The sequence below is a fragment of the Vigna umbellata genome, chromosome 11 (genome assembly GCF_029865625.1).
Source record: "Vigna umbellata cultivar VRB3 chromosome 11, Vumbellata_1.0, whole genome shotgun sequence".
NCBI classification, from domain to species: Eukaryota; Viridiplantae; Streptophyta; class Magnoliopsida; order Fabales; family Fabaceae; genus Vigna; species Vigna umbellata.
This window is the reverse complement of record NC_142175.1, coordinates 22831256-22852035: the sequence shown is the minus strand read 5'-3', so window position 1 is coordinate 22852035 and position 20780 is coordinate 22831256. Positions and strand designations below refer to the sequence as shown.

Sequence of the window (20780 nt, the reverse complement as noted above, 5' to 3'; positions counted from 1 at the left end):
ATCTGTTGAAACCAATTAGAACCACGTTCACTTCGAGCGGAACTTGAAATAGAACCTACGCAAACCACAAACTCGTGCATTACGAATCAACTAATTGGACGTTGACGTTGATTTTCATTTGACGGAAAAAGAAAATGACCTCGGCGCGAGAATGGAGCATGCAACGAACCGTGGTGCCACTAAGGGTGGCCGGTTTATCTCTTGAAGGCTTGTGGCGCCGAATTGGACTAAGTCAGGAGAAGACTCAGTAAAGTGAGTAGGAGTGAGAAAATGGAGGGAGAGTGTTAGAAAAAAAAAGATTTGGTACACCACCGTTAGCTACCTCAACTGATTTTTAAAGTAGTTGGTTTTGGAGGACGAAAAATTAAAATTTCCTTGAGAAGAAGGACCAAAATGTAGTTTAGTTTAAAAGAGGGACTAAAAACAAATTCGTTTGACAATTTAGGGACTAAAAACGTATTTAACCCATAAATAAATAAATATCCCAAAATATGATATGCAATATTTTTAAAAAAATTTAATAATTTCAAAGATTGATAAATAAATACGTAAAAATAAACATTATTTCCCACAAAATGTATTATATATAAATATTTTTTTTCTTCTCGACAATAAACCATTCATGTTTTTCTTATTTTACTATTTAAATTATATTTTAGAAATAATATATATATATATATATATATATATATATATATATATAAATATTGTAAAATCTTATTTAATAGTATAAGGTATTAAACAAAATATTATAATTCTGATAATGCACATTAGATACACCGAAAACATGCAAAATACTAATACAATTATCCATAGTAATAATTATGTTAATAACTATACTAACATATCATAGGTACAGAATCTAAGCAAAACAAAACAAGTTTCTCAAAAGATTAGAACTACTATACAAATAACTAATTAAAACAGAAATTATCACTTGATAGCATCCTCGACATATGCTAAAAGCATGTTGACTAGAGCTGTCAAAATGGGTCAAACCCGCAAACCAATTCGACCCACCACGGGTTTGAGCAGGGTTGGGTTAAAAAAAATGGATTCTTTTTATTCGGGTCAAATTTCAACCCGGCTCGTTTAAACCCGACTCATCCTGATTGAACCTGTGGTGGGCCGGGTTGGTCCACCAACCAACCTATCTAATTTTATTTTATTAAAATTTAATTTTAATTTTATAAAAAAATATTTATAATTTTGTTTTTACTTGAAAAAATTATTTAAGTTCCTTAATTTCAAAATTAATTAAACACCCATGTTGGGAGTGAAATTTGTTTATATTTGTATTATAGAAAGTTTGTAATTTTTTTTTATTTAAAAAAAATTGTAATTAAGTGAGACAGTGAGCCAACCCGTTTACCCACCAACCCGTGGTGGGTCGAGCCGGGTTCAAATTTTTCTGGCTCGTTAATAAATGAGTCGGGTTGGGTTAGCTCACTAAGTGACCAACCCGTGGTGGGCCGGGTCGGGTCGGGCCGGGTGGCCTATTTTGACAGCTCTAATGTTGACACCTAACTTATGCTCTGCTCACACCAATAGGTGATGATTGCAAGAGAGGAATAACATAGAAAAGAAAAGAAGGACTAGTATTCAAAAGAAATCTTCATAAAACACTTTAAGCATTTAACATATTAGTTCAACATTTATAACATATTATACCCATATGAACATACATATACACAAAATAGACTCTAGACTCAATTATCCGGATACATGCTTTGACATATAGCTTCAATGTAGATGTGCATCGGTAGTAGTATTTATACTTTGTACAATCATAAACACAAGAGTTATCACCACTAGTACAAAAATATTGTACAACGTCGAATATTTTGGACTTTTAATGGCGAATTCGCGAACGAAGTCTTATCAGGAGACGTTAAATTTATGTCGAATTTAAAAAATTTGACATTAAATTAACGTCGAATTTTGTTAATATACGACGTTAACTTAATGTTGAATTTTGTCAATATTTGATGTTAATCATTTTTTTTAATTAATATTGATATTTTTTTACAACTCTACGAGACCTGAAAAGAGAAAAAACAACAAATTTCAGTTTTTGGTATTTTATAAAGCATGAACTATGAACGTGTAGTGTAGTATCAACAACAAACAATAATAACAAACAACAAACAAGTTCAATCAAACAACAACAACAAACAAGTTGAACTAAACAACAACAACAAATAAGTTCAACAAAAAAAACAACAAACAAGTTCAACAAATAAGTTCTTCAAAACGAAAACCAAAACGAAAACGAAAACTAACCTTCAAAAGGTGGGTTCGTCGGAATAAAGTTTCGTCACAGTGAGAGAGAAAGCAGAATGTGCCTATGAAGGACAAGAACACGAAAATAATCGGTTAAAACAAACAAAAATCATACATAAAGTAATTAATTAACATGCATTTGTATCAAATGAAAGAAAGATTACATGTGATGCTCGTCAAACTTCATTCGAGAAAAGTTTGAGAAGAGAAGAGGGTATCGCACGCTAAGATAAAGTGAATGAATTTTAAAGCTCTCGCTCAAATTTTTATTGAGTTCATTAACCTTTTAACGTCAAATTTAAAAGACATTCAACGTTTTATATCCTTTTACGTCGAATTACAATTCTAAATGACGTTTAATAATTGCATTTATTTCCAAAAATGCCACCGCTCATTTTTAACGTTGGTTATTCAGTGGTTGGATGTTGAACGCGTGACGTTATACGCTATTTTTGTACTAGTGCACCGTACTACTCACGAGGTTAATCTTTGACACCTAAGACTAAAAGTGTAGGGTAAAGACCTCCTGCCATTCTCTCCCCACCCCATTCATCTCTATATGAGTTGAATGATTGGTAGTATATCATGATATCTACTTTCTGAATTCTCATATGTCAAAGGACACACTAAACAAAACCACAACAAATTCCTCCTTGGATCGATTCTAACCATTCTCAGATGAACATTATAAACTAGTCACCACATTAACATTCACAAAACAAACTTTAAGCAACACAAACTAGAAAAAAGCACATGTAAAAGTAGTGTTAGACTTTGATAATCTTTCCCAACAAGACTATTATATTCGCACAACGAATAGTACTTAAAAGTATATTCGCTTAGCGATCAGATAGCTCACATAGCAAGATCATCACTAAATCTCACAGACTTAAAATATTACCAAAGTCGTCCACCGAAACTTGTCTCACCCAACCACTTTCAAGTTAGTGAATTATCTGACTTTGATCACACTCAACAAAACTATTCTCACCCAACGACCACTAAGTCAGTAGCTCTCTAACTTTGAGCTTGTCCAGCAAAGGCCAAGTCAATGAAACCCCTGACTTTGGTTTCTCTTAGTAAGTATATCTCGCCCAACGAAAATCAAGTCAATAACTCTCTAGCTCCAACCTCGTCCAACAAGAATATACTCGCTCAATGAGAATCACCTAGTGAGTTTGCATAATTTTTTCGAATAAGAATTCTGCAAATTTATACCTCACCAACCTCTGCAATCCTAACACTAACCAAAGATACCAAATTAACCCATTATTAGATCACACATTATTCAACAACGCAATTTACTTCGAATAAAGTCTCAATCATTCAACATAGAAAATTTTCAATCACATCATCGCTAAGGGCAACTCAAGCTCCTAAAACTCAACAAGTCATTTTTCATCAGACAACTCAATTACACAAATCAACTACCATACAAGCCTACAATCAACAATTAAAGCTTGCTTATTAGTTAAAATTAACGTAACTAGCTTCCCTTACCTGAAAGATGACCAAAAACTCAAAAGGGTCTTAACACAGCTCCACAAGCACAAAACACTCCATCTACTCCTACGAACAATAAAAACATGATCAGTACACATTGTTAGAACCACTTATCAGTAGAAAATCTTATAGAAGACTTAAACATCACATGCAAGCTAAGGTAGCTCACATGCATGAAAAAAATGCCCAAACTAAGGAAAAAAAAGCAGAAATCAACTTACTCTTTCACAGATTTTGATAGGTTGAAGTAGAATATCTTGCCTTAAGGATCACTCAAGCGATATCTGATATTCAGACAGATGAACAAGGAGTCATAATTCATAGAGAGAAGGGACAAAGTTCTATGAACAAATATCTAGAAAGATGGTATGGTTTTCAGATAAGGAAACTCTTTTATATATAATTTATCTATACTTTAAACTTTTAGCATTAAAATAACATAGTCTTATTATTTAAAACACATTATCATCTCTAACATACTATTTTTTAGGCTCTTACAGATTTCAACATTTTAATATTTTTATATTTTTTAGCTAGTAAAAAAAGATGATTCTAACGCGCCTATTATGCTTTGGTTGAAATGCTCGCTAATGTATATGTCTTGGTTCCTTTTTAACCGATGCCATAGAGGGTATAAGGCCTGATAACTCCTCAATTTTGCATGTTTTTTCTTTTTTGTGTTTAGGAGTCTAGGTTAGCTTGTTTTTCTTCTTAATTGTCAAGAATTAGGCTTGTTTTAGGTTTTTTTCTTAAATTCTTTAGTTTTGTACAATTTTAGTTAAAAATAGGTTTTTAGGAGTATTTTTTAGTTTTTGTTAATAATTAGATATTTTAAATTTTTTTAAGAAAATATTTTATAAAAATGTTTCTTTTTAATTGTTAGATTTTTTTTTCTTTAGATTTGGTGTTGATGTGTACAATTGAGCTGAATGGCTGAATCAATTCAAAAGAGTTGGGCCGCTAGATTGGGCCGCTGCACTTGATTTTTAATTGGGTTGCTTGGGCTGATTGGAAGTAAACCTTGGGTTGATTAGAAGCAAATTGGAACACTGCTGCTAAAATAGGGCCATTGCTTGGGTTGTTGATCTGGCCTGCTGCACTTGACGCACTTCAACACTTCCTTTGGATGGCAGATTTCTTTTTGTACTGTTTTAGGCTTGCTGAATTAGTGGAACTACGTCGTTTTGGGATTAATGAAACGTAGAGTTTCGTTGGCAGCTGCTGCCTTTGGAGGGGGTAATGTTCGAAAGCCTCATTTTCCCATTGTGCAAGCCTCGAGCTAGGGCAAAGCAAAGAGCGAGAGAGAAAGTGCAAAGCTCGGAAGCTTCATGGCTTGTGCCAATTACCCAGAGAGGAGAAAGATGACCAGAGGCACGTGCGGAGGTCGAACTAGCAAGGAAACTGAAGTGATCAAAGGGTGCAGAAGTGAATTTGTGACCAAAGTGAAGATAGTCGTTGGATGAAAAAGAAGGTACGATGAAGGTTCTTTCATTTTTTTTTCTATCTTTCTTTCTTTCTCTGTTATGTCTTTGAATCCTGTATAAAAGGGGCTTTTATCATGTAAATAGCTAGAAACACTTATACACTTTACACACTTTTTCAGATACAGTTTTACGCTATATAGATTAGGGTTTTTTTACGCTTTCTATATAGTAGGTTTCCGTTCTCTTTGCTTTTGGAGCGCACACTCACGGTGGTGACAGCATGTGGTGGCTTCAATTACGAGTTTTGTTCGGTACTTTCCATTGTAAGTTTCATTTCTCGTTAATAAAAGTTGTTTTTAAGTGATGTGTTTCTGTTTAGATTGTTTTATGATTTTTGTGCTTGATTTTTCGTGCAATGTTTCTGAGTTTTTTTTTGATTATGTATGTTTTGATTTGAAAACGAGTTGAACTTGTGACTCTCCATATTTGCAATTCCTTTTTTGAAATTAAACGACCCCGAGGTGGGCATGCATGACTGAGATGTCTTCTCAAGTCAGAGTTGAGTTCAACGAGAAATAAATATTGTTTTAGGTAGCTTCTGTCAATTGTTTTACCTTGAAAAATCTGATTTAGACTTTGTGACTCCATACACTTAAAATTCCTTAAGGAATTACATGACTCCACAGTGAGCATAACTTATCGAGATGTCTTCTAGAGTTTGGAGATGAGTCCAATGAATAAAAAAATATTGTGAATTTTAGATTGATGATTAGGAAAATGAACATTCGTTGGACAAATGATTGGAAAGAGTCAAATTAGGTTATGAAATATGAACCAGAATACCCTGGATTGGGATTCACATAACAGGATGCCTTCTTGAGAACTCTAAGCACTCTTTTATTCACATCAATGTACATTTACCTGTGAATTCAAATATTCTTTGATATGTTGTATAAGCTGACAAAAGTAGAATAAAGATCACGAACAATATACTTCTTGAGGCGTGTAGATCACTATCCTTAAGGACTTATTCGCGGTGTATTGCGCAAGCCCCCAGGATACAATAGGAACTTCTCAGCATTTTTGAGGATCTCAGAACTAGCAAGGATCTCTTAAAAAGAGAATAAATAAACCCAGAATATTTTTAGGAAAAGAGAGAGAATGAAACTAGGAGAAAAGAGAAAGAGAGAAGAATGATTATGATGATTTTAGAGTGAAGGAGATGCTCTATTTATAGAGTTCATGGACCACGCCCATGATCCAAAAATCCAAAATATCTTCTATTAAAAAAGATGATTTTTAATCAAATAAAGAACGTTGAAGCAAAATTATAACGTTGCAGCGTGAAGTTTGGGATATATCTCTAAATCAAAACGTTGGAAGCTAAACTCTCGGTCCAAGCTCCGAAAAATCTTCCGCATTTGATGGCTCAAATCTTCTTTTGCAATATTATATTCAAAAATAATAACAATCCCCCACATATTGCAAAAGACGACAAAGAGAGATTGAAATAAAGAAAAAAAAGAAAAATTCTGGGTTTTATAAGATGTAATGCATCAAAGCTAGTATAGCAAGCTATATGAACCAGTCCTAGATCAAGAAACTTAACACACAGTGGAGTTGGTATAGCAAGCTATATGAACCAAAGACACTTGAGTGTGTTAGAGGTTTATTAATCACATTACACCCCCACAATCCTTGCTGATATCGCTGTGTTGCGCTTACTAGGCCATGCGCTTGCCCGGTATTCATGAGTGCTCTAGAGATCATGCCAAGATCTCATGCAAGCGGCCCCACTTGACACTCATATAGGTGATTTTATCAAGTGTATGCTGCAAGTCATACACCACCCGTAAGGGATATGAAGATCATTAAAAACTTTGTTTAATTACAAAGTTTAACCTCTCAATAATGCAGTCTCTAGCACTTTCACACACACACCATAGGAATGGACATATTTGATTTAAAATCAAATTAGTGCTATCAGAACTAACAAATGACTTATTTTTACCCATATGAACCTTATTCATGGGATCTTCAATCACAAAGGTTGGGTTACCATCACTTGTTTGTTTGCTAGTGGCTTAAGTCCCATTCCCCTCGATGTTTCTAAGATCATATTTCTTCCCAAGGGTTTTGTCAAAGGATCTGCTAGATTCCGTTCTGACTTCACATAGTCAATGGAAATAGTTCCACTCTTTAGCAGCTGCTTCACCAAATTATGTCTCAATTGAATATGTCTATTCTTTCCATTGTAATTCTTGTTTTTAGCTATAGCTATTGCCGATTGGCAATCACAGTGTATTGACACCGATGGGGTTGGTTTCATTCCTAGTGGAATGTTTGCTAAGAAGTTTTTCAACCACTCAGCCTCACTTCTAGTCATCTCAAGAGCGACAAACTCAGATTCCATTGTTGATCTTGCAATAATAGTTTGTCTGGAAGATCTTCATGTAATCGCACCACCCCCAAGTGTGAATACATAACCACTAGTGGATTTTGTCTCATCTGAATCAGAGGTCCAGTTAGCATCACTATACCCTTCTAGTACAGCGGGAAATCCACTATATTCAATGGCATAATCCATTGAACCTCTTAAGTATCTCATAAGCCTGGAAAGTGCATCCCAATGTTCTTGATTTGGACATTGAGTGTACCTACTTAGTCTACCTACTGCATAAGCAATATCGGGTCTAGAAAAGCTCATCAAGTGCAGTAAGCTCCCAATTATCTGGGCATACTGAGGCTGAGATAATGATTCTCCTCTATTTTTCATTAATTTAGAGTTAGCATCATAAGGGGTACTCACGGGTTTGAAATCATAATACCCAAACTTCTTAAGAAGTTTCTCAATGTATTGTTCTTGGGATAATAATATATTATCTCCCTTCCTTATGATTCTAACACCTAAAATTACGTTGGCTTCACCCATGTCTTTCATTTCAAAGTTCGATCCTACAAATAATTTAGTTCTAGTAACAATCTCATTGCATGTACCAAAAATTAACATGTCATCCACATACAAACATATAATGACACAATCACCTTTTTCAAATTTAGAGTACACACATTTATCAGCATCATTAGGTGAAAAACCATCACATAACAATACATTATCTAGTTTTTCATGCCACTGTTTTGGTGCTTGTTTCAATCCATACAAAGATTTTAAAAGTTTACATACCTTATTCTCTTGACTAGGTACAACACACCCTTCAGGTTGAGTCATATAAATTTCCTCTTCTAAATCACCATTTAGAAATGCAGTTTTAACATCCATCTGGTGTATCACTACCTTATGGATTGCTGCTAAGGCTAACAGAACTCGAATAGAGGAAATCCTAGTCACAGGGGCAAAAATATCAAAGTAATCTATGTTGGGTTTTTGAGTAAAACCTTTTGCTACTAATCTTGCCTTATACTTCTCTATAGATCCATCAGGATGATACTTTTTCTTAAAGATCCACTTACAACCAATGGGTTTTGCTCCTTTAGGCAAATCTACTAAGGTCCAAGTATTGTTTTTCTAAATTGATTCAATTTCAGTCTTAATGGCTTTATCCCACTGTTTTGCATCAGGAGCACTAATGGCTTCTACAAAGTTACTTGGATCATTATCAACTAGATAGGTATAGAAATCATTACCAAATGAAGTTTCCTTCCTTTGTCTTTTACTTCTTCTTAATTCCTCACACATGGCATCACTATTATTATTATTTTCTATAGGTTGAGACGTCTCACTAACCTTTAAAGGAAAAACATGTTCAAAAAACTCAGCATTTTTCGTCTCCATTATAGAATTTCTTTCAAGTGTATCACTTTTAAGAACTAGAAACCTATAGGCAGCATTATGTTCAGCATAGCCTAAGAACATACAATCAGAGGTTTTAGAGCCTATTTTCCTTTTCTTAGGATCGGGTAACATCACCTTAGTTAGGCACCCCCACACTCTTAAATATTTAAGGTTAGGTTGATAACCTCTCCACAGCTCATACGGAGTTTTACCAGTTTTCTTATGAGGTATTTTATTTTGTAAAAAACACGCAGTAAGCAAGGCTTCTCCCCAAAGGTTATCAGGTGCACTATAACTAATAAGCATAGCATTCATCATCTCCTTAAGAGTTCTATTCTTTCTCTCAACTACTCCATTAGACTTAGGTGAATATGATGGGGTTACTTCATGGATGATACCTTCTTTAACACAATAGTCATTAAATAATAACACATACTCACCACCTCTATCTGATCTAATCCTCTTAATTTTCTTATTTAATTGATTTTCTACTTCTGCTTTATAGGTAAGAAAGACATCAAAGGCTTCATCTTTATGTTTGGTTAAGTATACTTTGGTGTATCTAGAATAATCATCTATAAAGGTCACAAAATAATTTTTACCTCCTCTAGACATTGTTTGTTTCAAATCAGCTAGATCAGTATGAATTAACCCTAACAATTCAGTTTGGCGTTCTACAACAAAACATGTTTTCTTAGTTATTTTAGATTCTACACATATATCACATTTACTACTCTGTTTATCATGCATATTAATTAATCCTAGTTGTTTTAATTTCATAACATAGGAAGAATTTAGATGTCCTAATCTAGCATGCCATATATCATATGAGTCAATAATATAAGTAGAAGAAGATGATTCATTAATATTTTTAGAAATGTTAAGTACAAAGAGACCCTGATCACAATATCCCTTCCCCACAAAAACATTATTTTTTGTCATTACAATCTTGTCAGACTCGAATGATACTTTAACCCCCACTTTTCCCAATAGTGCTACAGAGATTAAATTAACTCTGATTGATGGCACATGTAGCACATCACTCAAGGCCAGAGTCTTTCCAGATGTGAGTTTGAGAAGAACTTTCCCTTTTCCCATAACAGGAGTGGTCCTGGAATCACCGAGGTAAACGTGTTCTTCTCCATCCCCTACACTAGTGTAAGAGGTAAAAGCACTTCTGTTTGCACAGATAGGCCTAGTAGCACCAGAGTCTACCACCCACTTGCTCACATTGGTCATCAGATTTACTTGAGAAACGACCGCAGCAATAATGTCATCTCCTTCGACTATATTAGCCTTAGGAGGATTGTCGTTTCTTACTCTGCGTCTACACTGCGGTGCATGATGGCTCGGCTTCCCACATACGAAGCAATTTCCTTTCTTCTTAAAGGTGGGGTTAGATGTGTTGGGGCGAAATTTTTGAAAATTATTTTTCTTATTGTGATCAGGTTTGTGTTTGTTCCTTTTTGGAGCAGGTTTGTCTTCTACCATGTTTGCTTTTGCAGACAATGCTTTGGCCCTCACAACAGCACATTCTTTCCTGTTGGTATCTTCAATAATTATGTGAGTAATCAACTCTGAAAGTGACATTTGCTTTAGTTGTTGCTTGTAATCAGTCCAGGAAGGCGACAGTTTCTCGATCAGAAGCTCTGAAACAAACTCATCTAGAAGAAGAACGTTCTCCGCTTTGATATCTTCGAGTAGCTTGTGTTACTCATTAATTTGCGACTTTATGTCCTTATCTTCAACCATTTCCCAACGATAGTAATTCCCAATGATGAATCTTTGTCTGACTATATCTTCAGCAGTGTATTTGAGAATCAACGAATCCCAAATTTCTTTCGCTTCCTTATAGGAACAATATACATCGAACAAATCGTTAGAGAGTGCACTAAGTAAAAGTATGACGACATACCTTGTTTGCATGAACCCAGTCTTCAACTTGTTTTGAATTTGGAGGGAGACTGGAGTCGGGTTTTGAAGATGAAAGAGCAAAAGCGACTCCGTACATGTCTAAGAGGGTTGACACGCGTTCTTGCCAGCGCCGAAAATTCTGACCAGAGAAGACTTCAATTTTTGATACATCCGGGAAAGGTTTCGCGAAGACTGTCTGAGTTCCGGAAACATTATTCTGATTCTCCGGGATTGAGTTGTTGTTGTTGTCAGCCATAAGTCCTTAAGATTGTTGTATAAGCTGACAAAAGTAGAATAAAGATCACGAACAATATACTTCTTGAGGCGTGTAGATCACTGTCCTTAAGGACTTATCCGCGGTGTATTGCGCAAGCCCCCCAGGATACAACAGGAACTTCTCAGCATTTTTTAGGATCTCAGAACTAGCAAGGATCTCTTAAAAAGAGAATAAATAAACCCATAATATTTTTAGGAAAAGAGAGAGAGAATGAAACTAGGAGAAAAGAGAAAGAGAGAAGAATGATTATGATGATTTTAGAGTGAAGGAGGTGCTCTATTTATAGAGTTCATGGACCACGCCCATGATCCAAAAATCCAAAATATCTTCTATTAAAAAAGATGATTTTTAATCAAATAAAGAACGTTGAAGCAAAATTATAACGTTGCAGCGTGAAGTTTGGGATATATCTCTAAATCAAAACGTTGGAAGCTAAACTCTCGGTCCAAGCTCAGAAAAATCTTCCGCATTTGATGGCTCAAATCTTCTTTTGCAATATTATATTCAAAAATAATAACATGATATTACTATCTTGCTTTTGATTAGTTAGAATTTAGGTACTGACTTTGCTTTGTTTCAATTCTAATTTATGTTCTCATTTGCTTTCTGATGATAGTTGGACTAGGTTAGATTTAATTTTTGGTACTGCTTTATTCTGATTGATTTCATTTATGATATTCTTAAGAGTTTAACATAGTTCAATGTATTTCAGATTCATATTGTAGTGTAGCATATGCATATTGTTCCTTTGTAGGTTTAGTTGCATCATTTCAATTTTGCATTTATAGTTTTTAGGTTCTGTTATTAGGCAGTAGCAATGTTTAGTAGTTTTCTTTTGCATTAGTTTCTTAGTCTAGTTTAGGTTTCATATTAGAGTTTAATTTTCTTTAATTCTTTACTGATAATTTCATTATTTTCATTTCTTTTCCCCACCTCTTAGTTAGTAGTTAGTAAATAAATACAAGACTAAACTCTACATTCTGAACTTAATCATAGTTGAGTTCTTGTATTGATACCTAGGTTGTCTGTATAGTTCATTAGTGGGGAAACTTAGTTTGTTCTGATTTTGTGTGATCAAAACCAGTTTAACACGACCTCGGTTGCTTTAGAAATCGAGGCGATATAGTCTGGAAACCTGCCAACAAAAGACTTTTCACCTGACAAAAATACTTGTTCAGGGGTTTTGGCCTTGGTTTTGAGGACAATCGAGGCCAAAAGTCCTCTACTCCACTGACATTCCCACTCTACACCCTGACGTTTGAACTAACAAGCTTTTCTGACTACTACATATGGCTTTAGTTGGTTGTAGAACCGAGGCCATAGACCCCTTCATAATATCTATTCAGATTTCCTGACCTTCTAAAATAATTAAAATATATTTTTTTATCGGTTTTTGGCACCGGTTGGGCACGTAACCGAGGTAAAAGGGTTGTTGAAAATTTCAAAAATGCCATTTAAAATTAATTTTGAAATTTTTTTGTGGACTATAGGCTTCGGTTCCCTGTAGAACCGATGTCGTATCCCCTGCCAAGGCTAAAAGTTTGTGAAAACGCGAACAATTTCCTTCTTCTCCATATTTCTGCAACTTCTTTCCTACGCCTCGCAAGCTCCATAGACAAAACCCTTTCGTGCTTCCTTACGCCACAGTTGTGCCGCCATCGTCACTGTAGAACGACTTTGTTTCTCATTTTTCATAGTCAAGGTGTGTATTCGATCAAATTTTGCTTTGGTCGCCGGAGTTTATTCATTTTTTGTTTGCATTTTTACATTGGTTTGATGCGTTTTTTATTATTTTGGATGATCAAACTTACGTTTTGTTGTATTTTTGTATAGGTACATTTTTTTGCTTTCATATTTGATCCGTTTCAGAACGCAGGTTGTCGCGTCTTCTCTGTTGTTGTCTGGTTTTTCACGCTCCCAGGTTCTTATTATTGTGTTTATTAATTTTATTTTTATAATTTTTAACTTTTTTTATGTTGAATATAAATAAGTATGTATGATTGAATGTTTGAGTTGATCATTTGAATGCTTATAAGTTGTATGATTGTATGATTGAATTGATTGTATGTTGAATATATTATATAATTGTATGATTGTATGCTTGTAATTTTGTAGAATATTTACGTATGGGTTGAAATTGGATTAGTTTACCGCGCATTAATGTTGAGTATGAGAGAGAGGTAGAAGAATTTATACAATTTGTGCAATGTAATGAGGGTAGAAGTGATGATGAAGTGAAGTTTAGATGTCCTTGTGTCAATTGTTTGAATGGAAGAAAGTTGAACGCAACTCAAATTAGGAAACATCTTATCTGTGATGGTTTCCTTTGATGCTATTGTTAAGACCTCGACAAGTGTATCGAATCTAATCAAGTAATAATAAATGGTAAGACCAAGTATTATTTCCCAAGAGACTCATGACACTAAACAATCATGTAATACCTTAACTAATTAAGACTTAAGAACAATTTCATTGGTTTTAAAATGCAAAATGTAGAAAAAGTAAATATTTGCTATAAATTTGATCATTTGGGGCAAAACACAAAAGTGAGTGGATGATATTGATAATATGAGATGAGTATGTTGTTGGGGTTTAGATTTCACCGTCCTTACTCTCATGCATGTAAGAATTCATCTTCTTCATTCAATTGTTAATGTAATATCTAAATTACTTAAAATCCGATCCCTCGATGAAGAAAGCCTATCCTTAATTATTAGAGCACAATCCCTTGCATCCCTAATAAGTAATTCTAGATTACGACCAAAAACTTAAGACAACCAAACGTCCTATCCCCATCCCTGGGCAATATTGCTTTTGGGAGAAATTCTCCAGATCGTGGTTTCTAGGTATTTCCCAATAACAAAGAACACCATAAAATCATGCCATGAATGATCAAAACATAACAAGGATAGAGAAGAGGGGAAAGTCCTTAAGAATTAATGAAAGAAGCATATATTAATTCAGAACAAATTCAAATACATGAGAGTTTAGAGGTTACATCTTTCCCTAAAACAAATAAGGTTTAGTTCTCCATTTTCATGGAGAAACTAGGTGTATAATGGAATGAAAGTGATAGAAAAACCCTAGAAACTGAAGAGGAAAGCTCCTGCATCCAATTCTGCCTCCAGAGAGTCGAAAAGTGTGTTTCTGCGTCTCTGCTGCCAAAAGACACCAACCCTAAGGCGTGCAAGTTCTTAAATAGAGCAAAAATAAAGTCCAAGCCCAATAACACTAGCACTCAGCGCCTCTACATAGGGCAACCGAGCGAGCTTGCGAGAGGAGTGGCGCTCAGGGCCCCTCAGAGGGTGCCCAGGCGATGTGCGACACTTGAAGGCTGGCGCTCAACACCCTTAATGGGGCGCCCAAGCGGTGATGCGTGACATTATGCGCTGAGAGCCCCAGAAAGGGGCAATTAGGCGTCTGGCGACCTTCTATAGCCTTCTTTTCTAGTGCTTTTTCTGTCCTTTCTAGCTTCCAACTCCTTGGTACTTTAACTCCTCTTCCAAATCATTCCAATTTCTTACAAAATCAAGGGAATTTAGTGATAAAACCATCAAGTATAACCTCAACTCTTGTATTCACAAAACTAAGCTAAAAACAAGAGTTTAAGCAAACTTCTAAGTCAAAAATGGTTGATTTAGTATCAAAATTGCATCACAGATAACGGTAAATTCAACCGTTATCACAACCCAAACTTGAAACTTTGCTTGTCCTGAAGCAAAACAAAATCTGGCTTAAACAACATAGCCAAACTACAATGGTCTAGCACACCAAAAAGCATTTTCCTCTAAGACAAGTAAATAACTCATGTATGCTCCTCTTAGAAAGATCAGTCAAGATATAATGATGCTTTAGCCAATCAAGCTTCAACTATGGTGCTCACATAATCAAAACATACACAATAGATGTAGAGCCTTATGAGTGATCAACAACCAAGAAAAATATTATCCTATAGTGCATGAAATCATTCCTCACCAAGGAAAGTGTTTCACTCATCTCAAAGGTGTATAGTGAAGTGTTTATTTCACTCTACCATCATAATGTCACACAAGTCAACTTTACCTTTCATTTAAACACATCAAACACACTCACAAGCAAGTTATCATCATAAGGACTTTTCTAAGGCTTGTAACATGGCTGGGCTAAGAAGAAAACTAGTTTTTTTAGACAACAAAATCCTTGAGTTAAGAGAGTGAAAAATTACTTCATAATTTAGCATTAATCTCTCTTTCTACTTTTCACTTGAGAGATCACTTCTCAACTTAATCCCAACTTTTATGCATTGAGCTCATCCTTCTTTTCTTTTTCTTTTCTCTTGCTTTAATTACTAAACTTGAATCATTCTCCTATACCACACATGCATACTTTACTCAACTCAAAGCAAGGATTTAAAAGGTATTTTTCACATTAGGCTCAAGGTTTAAAGGATAAAACAATTTTTCTTTTTTAATTTTTTCGGTTAAAATTTTGGCATTGGCTTACATGGGATAAGAACAGATGACCTTGATCATTTGTAACAAGCAAGCAAATAGTTCAACAGCAAAAACTCAGGCAAAATCAATTGTGATTCCAAAGCAATAATATTCAACAACAATAAACTCTAGAGCTCAAACTCTCATAGGTGAATTCAAGGTTTCAAAATTTGATAAACATCATGCCAAGCACATCAATCAAAATTCAAGCCATGCATCTGTCTTAACCAACTATGATATGGGCAACCACCATCTGTGCTTAAAAGTTAAACCAATCATTACTCAACATCAATCACAATTTAATAGGGCAAAAACAAGATAATCTTCTCACAATCACACAATTTATCAGTTCACACCAAACCATTGCAGCAAACTATCCATTTAACCAAGTACATAGTTCAAACTAAATTTAACAAAATTCAAACATGCATTAAAATAAAGAAAAGAGGAGATATGTTGTCATCACTCCCCTCAGAGGCATCTGAATTACAGTTTGTTTATATTGATAATTTTATACTGATACAACTTTATTATGTTTATTGCAGATGACATTTGACATTCCAAATGTCGCAACACTGAGAAATAAGTGTTTATCATCTATTGTTGAGAAATTCTGGGATTTTAAGACTAAGTTGACCTCGAGATATGTATTTGGAGCCCAAAAAAATGAGTCTCCATGTGCAAAATATAAGACCATTGATGATGAGACTTAGCGCCTCTTTGTAGAGAGTTGGACATCAGAGGAATGGTAGGTTATTATTCAATTCCCCATTAACAAATTTATATCATATGAACTAATTCAATATATGTGACAGGCAACAAGAACCAAAGCACAAGGAATAAGTGCTCAAAATTAAAAAACCCCACCTATTATCTCGTGGTGGGTATAGGAAGCTTGAGGAGAAAACCCTAAAGCAAAAGGCATTAGGTAGACCCTCATCTGAGGGTGGTAGCCCCCAGCCTCATCAGGGGACTACTCTTCTGAGAGTGCACGACAAATATCAGAAATAAATGTAAGCAATCACTATTCCTAAAACAATAATAATTTCATTATACATACTACATTGAACTTTTTAAAGAGTAATGGTGCTTTTTTATGTTATAGGACTCCTTGGTTGAGCAGAGCTCCCAAGGTCAATTTACTCTAGAGGGTCGCCAGGATATTCTTACCATTGCAATTGGATGACCTGAGCACCTTGGACGAGTGCGCTCTGTTGGTACTAGAGTAGGCATTAGAGATTATTTTGGGAGTTCTTCGCGTCAGACTTCATGTGCATACAATGAAGAACAAGAACAAAGGCTGACACAAGAGATCTCAAAAAAGCTTAGGGTGGAACTTAGGGCGAAGCTTAAGGCAAAACTTATGACAAAATTGTATGATGAAGTCGCTACAGAAGTGACTGACAGAGTTATGCGCCAGTTCCAACAACAATTTGAGAGTTATGGGATGCACCCACAGCCATCTTCGGTACAGGAACCTGTTGTGCCTCCCACAGGTAAAATTAATAAACATTTATGTTCAATAATTGATTATTTTTATAATCTAACATTTACTCTGACAGGGAGAAGCGTGAAAGGAAGTTTTTCAGCACTAACCATCCCAAGGGATGACATGGACGATGCTAGTCCATGTTTGCTATACGTTTTAGAGGGTACCGAGACGATGCTGGTAGCTCGTGGAATAGTGTTTAAGGTAACGACTGTTGTTCATGGTATGAAGCTATTAGAGGATGAGGTGAAGGTCTTAGTAGAAGACATTATCATACCAGATGCCTCAGTTCCTTTGCTCACAGATGAGATTTTCACTATGGCACAAGCATTCCAGTCTTTTATCGCTTGACCTAAACACTTGGTTGGTTCGATTTCTGACCCCCCGGCATGGACTTCTACTTTACACTTGTCAATTTTAAATTTTACATGTTATTGATGTCGAAACTTATTCTATTTTTCCATGTAACAATAGACGCATGGACAGGAGAAGATTCGTTTATTTGAGGACGATCCTCTTGGTGCATTGCAGCAACTTTGTGACATCATTGCAAATGAGCCTAGGAAGGTTGAATACGATGCTAATGTATTTGGGAGAGGCTCTGAGGTCCTTAATATACCTGCATAGCCAAGATGTCAGGGAGCTTGCATCGAGAAGAGAAGATGTCAGGGAGCTTATATCAAAGGTAATTTTTTATTTCAGGTATATGTTTGGTGTCAGTAACAACTTGAGGTACAATGATGTCTATGGGTTCATTGATCCCCAAGTCATTCACGAAGCAAATGATTTTAATGACATCACAACATATCTCACCAACAGATTTGGAAGCGGGAAAGACATATATTTTATTCCTTATATATTTGGGTGAGTGAAGTTTATTAACTTCATAAAGATCCATATGTGATTTTAGTAACAATTAAGTTATTATCAATTTCAGGCACTATTGGAAGCTATTGTTATTTCTACCGAAGAGTTATGCTTTGTGGTTCTGCTCATTGCACAAGTCTCCTCCCAAATATCTCAGACAAGCAGTTGATTGGTAAGAACCTCAATGTTTGGACTTTCTTTGTTATATAAATGAATGCTAGAATCTTTTTCTTATATAGTTCTATTGCAGCACGTATGATGTTGGTTGGAAGATCAACTGCTAACGGTAGAAAACTTGCATGGGTTGCTCTCAAGGTTTGACATATGCTAAAGTCGTACTTTTTTATAGTTGTTTTATTTTAATGATTTTCACTAACTATTTACAATTGTGATGATATATTGTAGTGTAACAGACAGAGTGGGTCATATGAGTGTGAATACTACGTAATGTATTGGATGAACCACATTAGTCGTGCCCATATCACAAGAGGCTGGGGAACGATAATATTTAGACTTAATGAATTTTGTTTCTCTCCATCATTTGGAATTCATATAAACTAATTAATATCAATTGTCTTGTGTAGAGATTCAAGACTTCTACTCCACTTCCTAGAAGCCACTTACATTCCTAAGGAAGACACTTGCAAAACATTTAGTTAGATTATATAATACTTCATAATTATTAGATTTAGAATACATTAGAACATGCTGATAGTTAGTTATAAATTACTTGAGCCGGACGCATTTGAAGCCTGAACACAAGTTGAAACACAGATCGAACGACAGAAGGCCATGAGAGCTCAAATCGAACACTGGAAAGTTGTGAGGAACTGAGTCGAATGGCATGAGGATGTGTCGAATTAAACTGAGTGGTAGAGGGAAAAGAACTGGTGCCGAAGGTCAAAGAGTTAAATATCCTACTGTTCCAAGTCTTACAGATAATCAATTATCACTTACAATACTCGATTATCATTGGCAGTGGTAATGCGTCTTTTCAGTTTCAAACCAGTAGGCTTTATATACCTTTGCCAAACACTTTAGAAGGTAACTTTGTGTAACTGAGAATACAGTGCTATCTGAGGAAGTTCTCAAGTGCCAGTTCATTGCTTTATCAAGTCTTGTGAACAGGAGAAGCTGGCGCTTTGTGTGTCAAAGGTCGGAGCGATTCTCTTCAAGTTGGCAGAGTTGTTTCCTTCCGGTTCGTTCGTCAAAGGAAGGTATTTTTGTTACTGTTATTTTCAATCACTATATTGTAATTGTAAAACTGTTTTTAGTGAAAAGGTTAATCATTATTCATAGTGATTAACGACTGGACGTAGAATCTTTTTATTCAAACCAGGATAAAAATCATTTGTGTGATTTTTCTACTCCCTACACTCTTTATATTTTCTGCTCATCAATTGTTCGATAAAAATCTTTTAAGAAAATTAAAGGAACCATTTTTAAATTGACCGAATAAGCTCTTCGCTTTTAAACAATCCGTATCGTACTTTGTTTTGATATTTTCGCTGCGCAAAATCGGTACCGGTTGTTCCAACAAATATCACAAAAATAAACCTGCTATTAAAAAAAATCCAAGAGAATAGGCCTCAGTTGTGGCAAAAATCGAGGTAGAAAGCATGTCTACCGCATCAGTTCATCCATAACCGGTGCCATAAGGTGCACATGATTTAAAAAAAAATAAAAGGCTTTGGCATCGGTTCTAGCATGAACCGCTGCCATATCCCCAGGTTATTACCTCTGTTGAACTAAGGTAATAAACCCTCCCCCCCCCCTTTTTTTTCTTCCTTACTACTTCGGGTGCAGGAGAACCGAAGCATAAACGTTGGACATATTACCTCGGTTGCAACCGAGGCCAAAAGTCGCCCACCTTTTTACCTTGTCCGTATATACTTCGGTTGCGGAATCGCTACCTATAGACGAAAATAACCGTTGTCGTTTTCCTAGAAGATCTCACCTTAACGATCACTCAAGCTATATCTGATATTTAGACAGATGAATAAGGAGTCATAATTCATAGAGAGAAGGAACAGAGTTATAAGAACAAATATCTAGAAAGATGGTATGGTTTTGAGATAAGGAAACTCTTTTATATATAATTTATCTATACTTTAAACTTTTAGCATTAAAATAACACAGTCTTATTATTCAAAACACGTTATCATCTCTAACATACTATTTTTTAGGCTCTTACAAATTTCAACATTGTTAACATTTTTATATATTTTAGCTAGGACAATAATGTTAACAATTTTGAACTTTTTCAATATCTAACATTTTTTTCTTTTAAGTTTGTGAGATACATAATGAAGTAAAGTAAGGGTATATAAGTTTAAATATGTATAAATGAAAATTTTGCTTAAGATATTATAGTTTTGATTATAATAAATAATATTATGTTTTAGTTGTTAATAAAATTACTAAGGTAAAGAAATTAACTCAATTAAATTATAAGACCAAACTTAAGTGTCACGTAAAAATAAATAACGTGTATTAAAGGAGAAAAATTATTTTAAAACTAATAATTTATTTGGTTGGGTATATTATTTTTAATTTGTTTTCTATAATTTTGTAATGGACCATATATAAGAATATAGAAAATAGAGATTTAGAAGTTGATAAAGTAATTTAAAATAATGGGACCATGTTGTTTTATTATTAAAATAAAACAAAAGGTATAAATAGAAATTATGTTAAAAGGTCTCATTACTTACCTAAAACACCTACCATCTCTCTATAACTCATTAGTCGAGTATTC

General features: G+C 34.9%; 1 protein-coding gene across 7 annotated transcripts; it reads left to right on the top strand.

The window, feature by feature from the left end:
- Positions 1 to 4902: 4902 nt before the first annotated feature.
- On the top strand, positions 4903 to 19893 carry LOC148191213 (uncharacterized). 7 transcript variants are annotated; one of them, XM_088101644.1, is made up of 11 exons: positions 4903 to 5257; positions 5443 to 5533; positions 13028 to 13115; positions 16212 to 16414; positions 16482 to 16679; positions 16772 to 17162; positions 17229 to 17518; positions 17630 to 17840; positions 17975 to 18019; positions 18093 to 18194; positions 18273 to 19893. In XM_088101644.1, the coding sequence occupies exons 8-11, from the start codon at positions 17788 to 17790 to the stop codon at positions 18304 to 18306; spliced, it is 234 nt and encodes a 77-aa protein (XP_087957770.1). In that variant the 5' UTR covers positions 4903 to 5257; positions 5443 to 5533; positions 13028 to 13115; positions 16212 to 16414; positions 16482 to 16679; positions 16772 to 17162; positions 17229 to 17518; positions 17630 to 17787; the 3' UTR covers positions 18307 to 19893. The 7 variants fall into 7 exon arrangements, 1 of the variants encoding a protein (XP_087957770.1); XR_015782879.1 differs by having other exon boundaries at positions 4904 to 5257; positions 18273 to 19888; XR_015782882.1 differs by having other exon boundaries at positions 4904 to 5257; positions 5440 to 5533; positions 18273 to 19888.
- The last annotated feature ends 887 nt before the right edge of the window (positions 19894 to 20780 follow it).

What these genes read in the sequence shown, in the direction of transcription:
- LOC148191213 (XM_088101644.1), top strand. Translation starts at nt 17,788, where the DNA reads ATGTCAGGGAGCTTGCATCGAGAAGAGAAGATGTCAGGGAGCTTATAT. An exon ending in TCAGGGAGCTTATATCAAAG is followed by an intron (nt 17,841 to 17,974) that starts GTAATTTTTTAT and finishes TCTCACCAACAG; the next exon opens with ATTTGGAAGCGGGAAAGACA. An exon ending in CTCAGACAAGCAGTTGATTG is followed by an intron (nt 18,195 to 18,272) that starts GTAAGAACCTCA and finishes GTTCTATTGCAG; the next exon opens with CACGTATGATGTTGGTTGGA.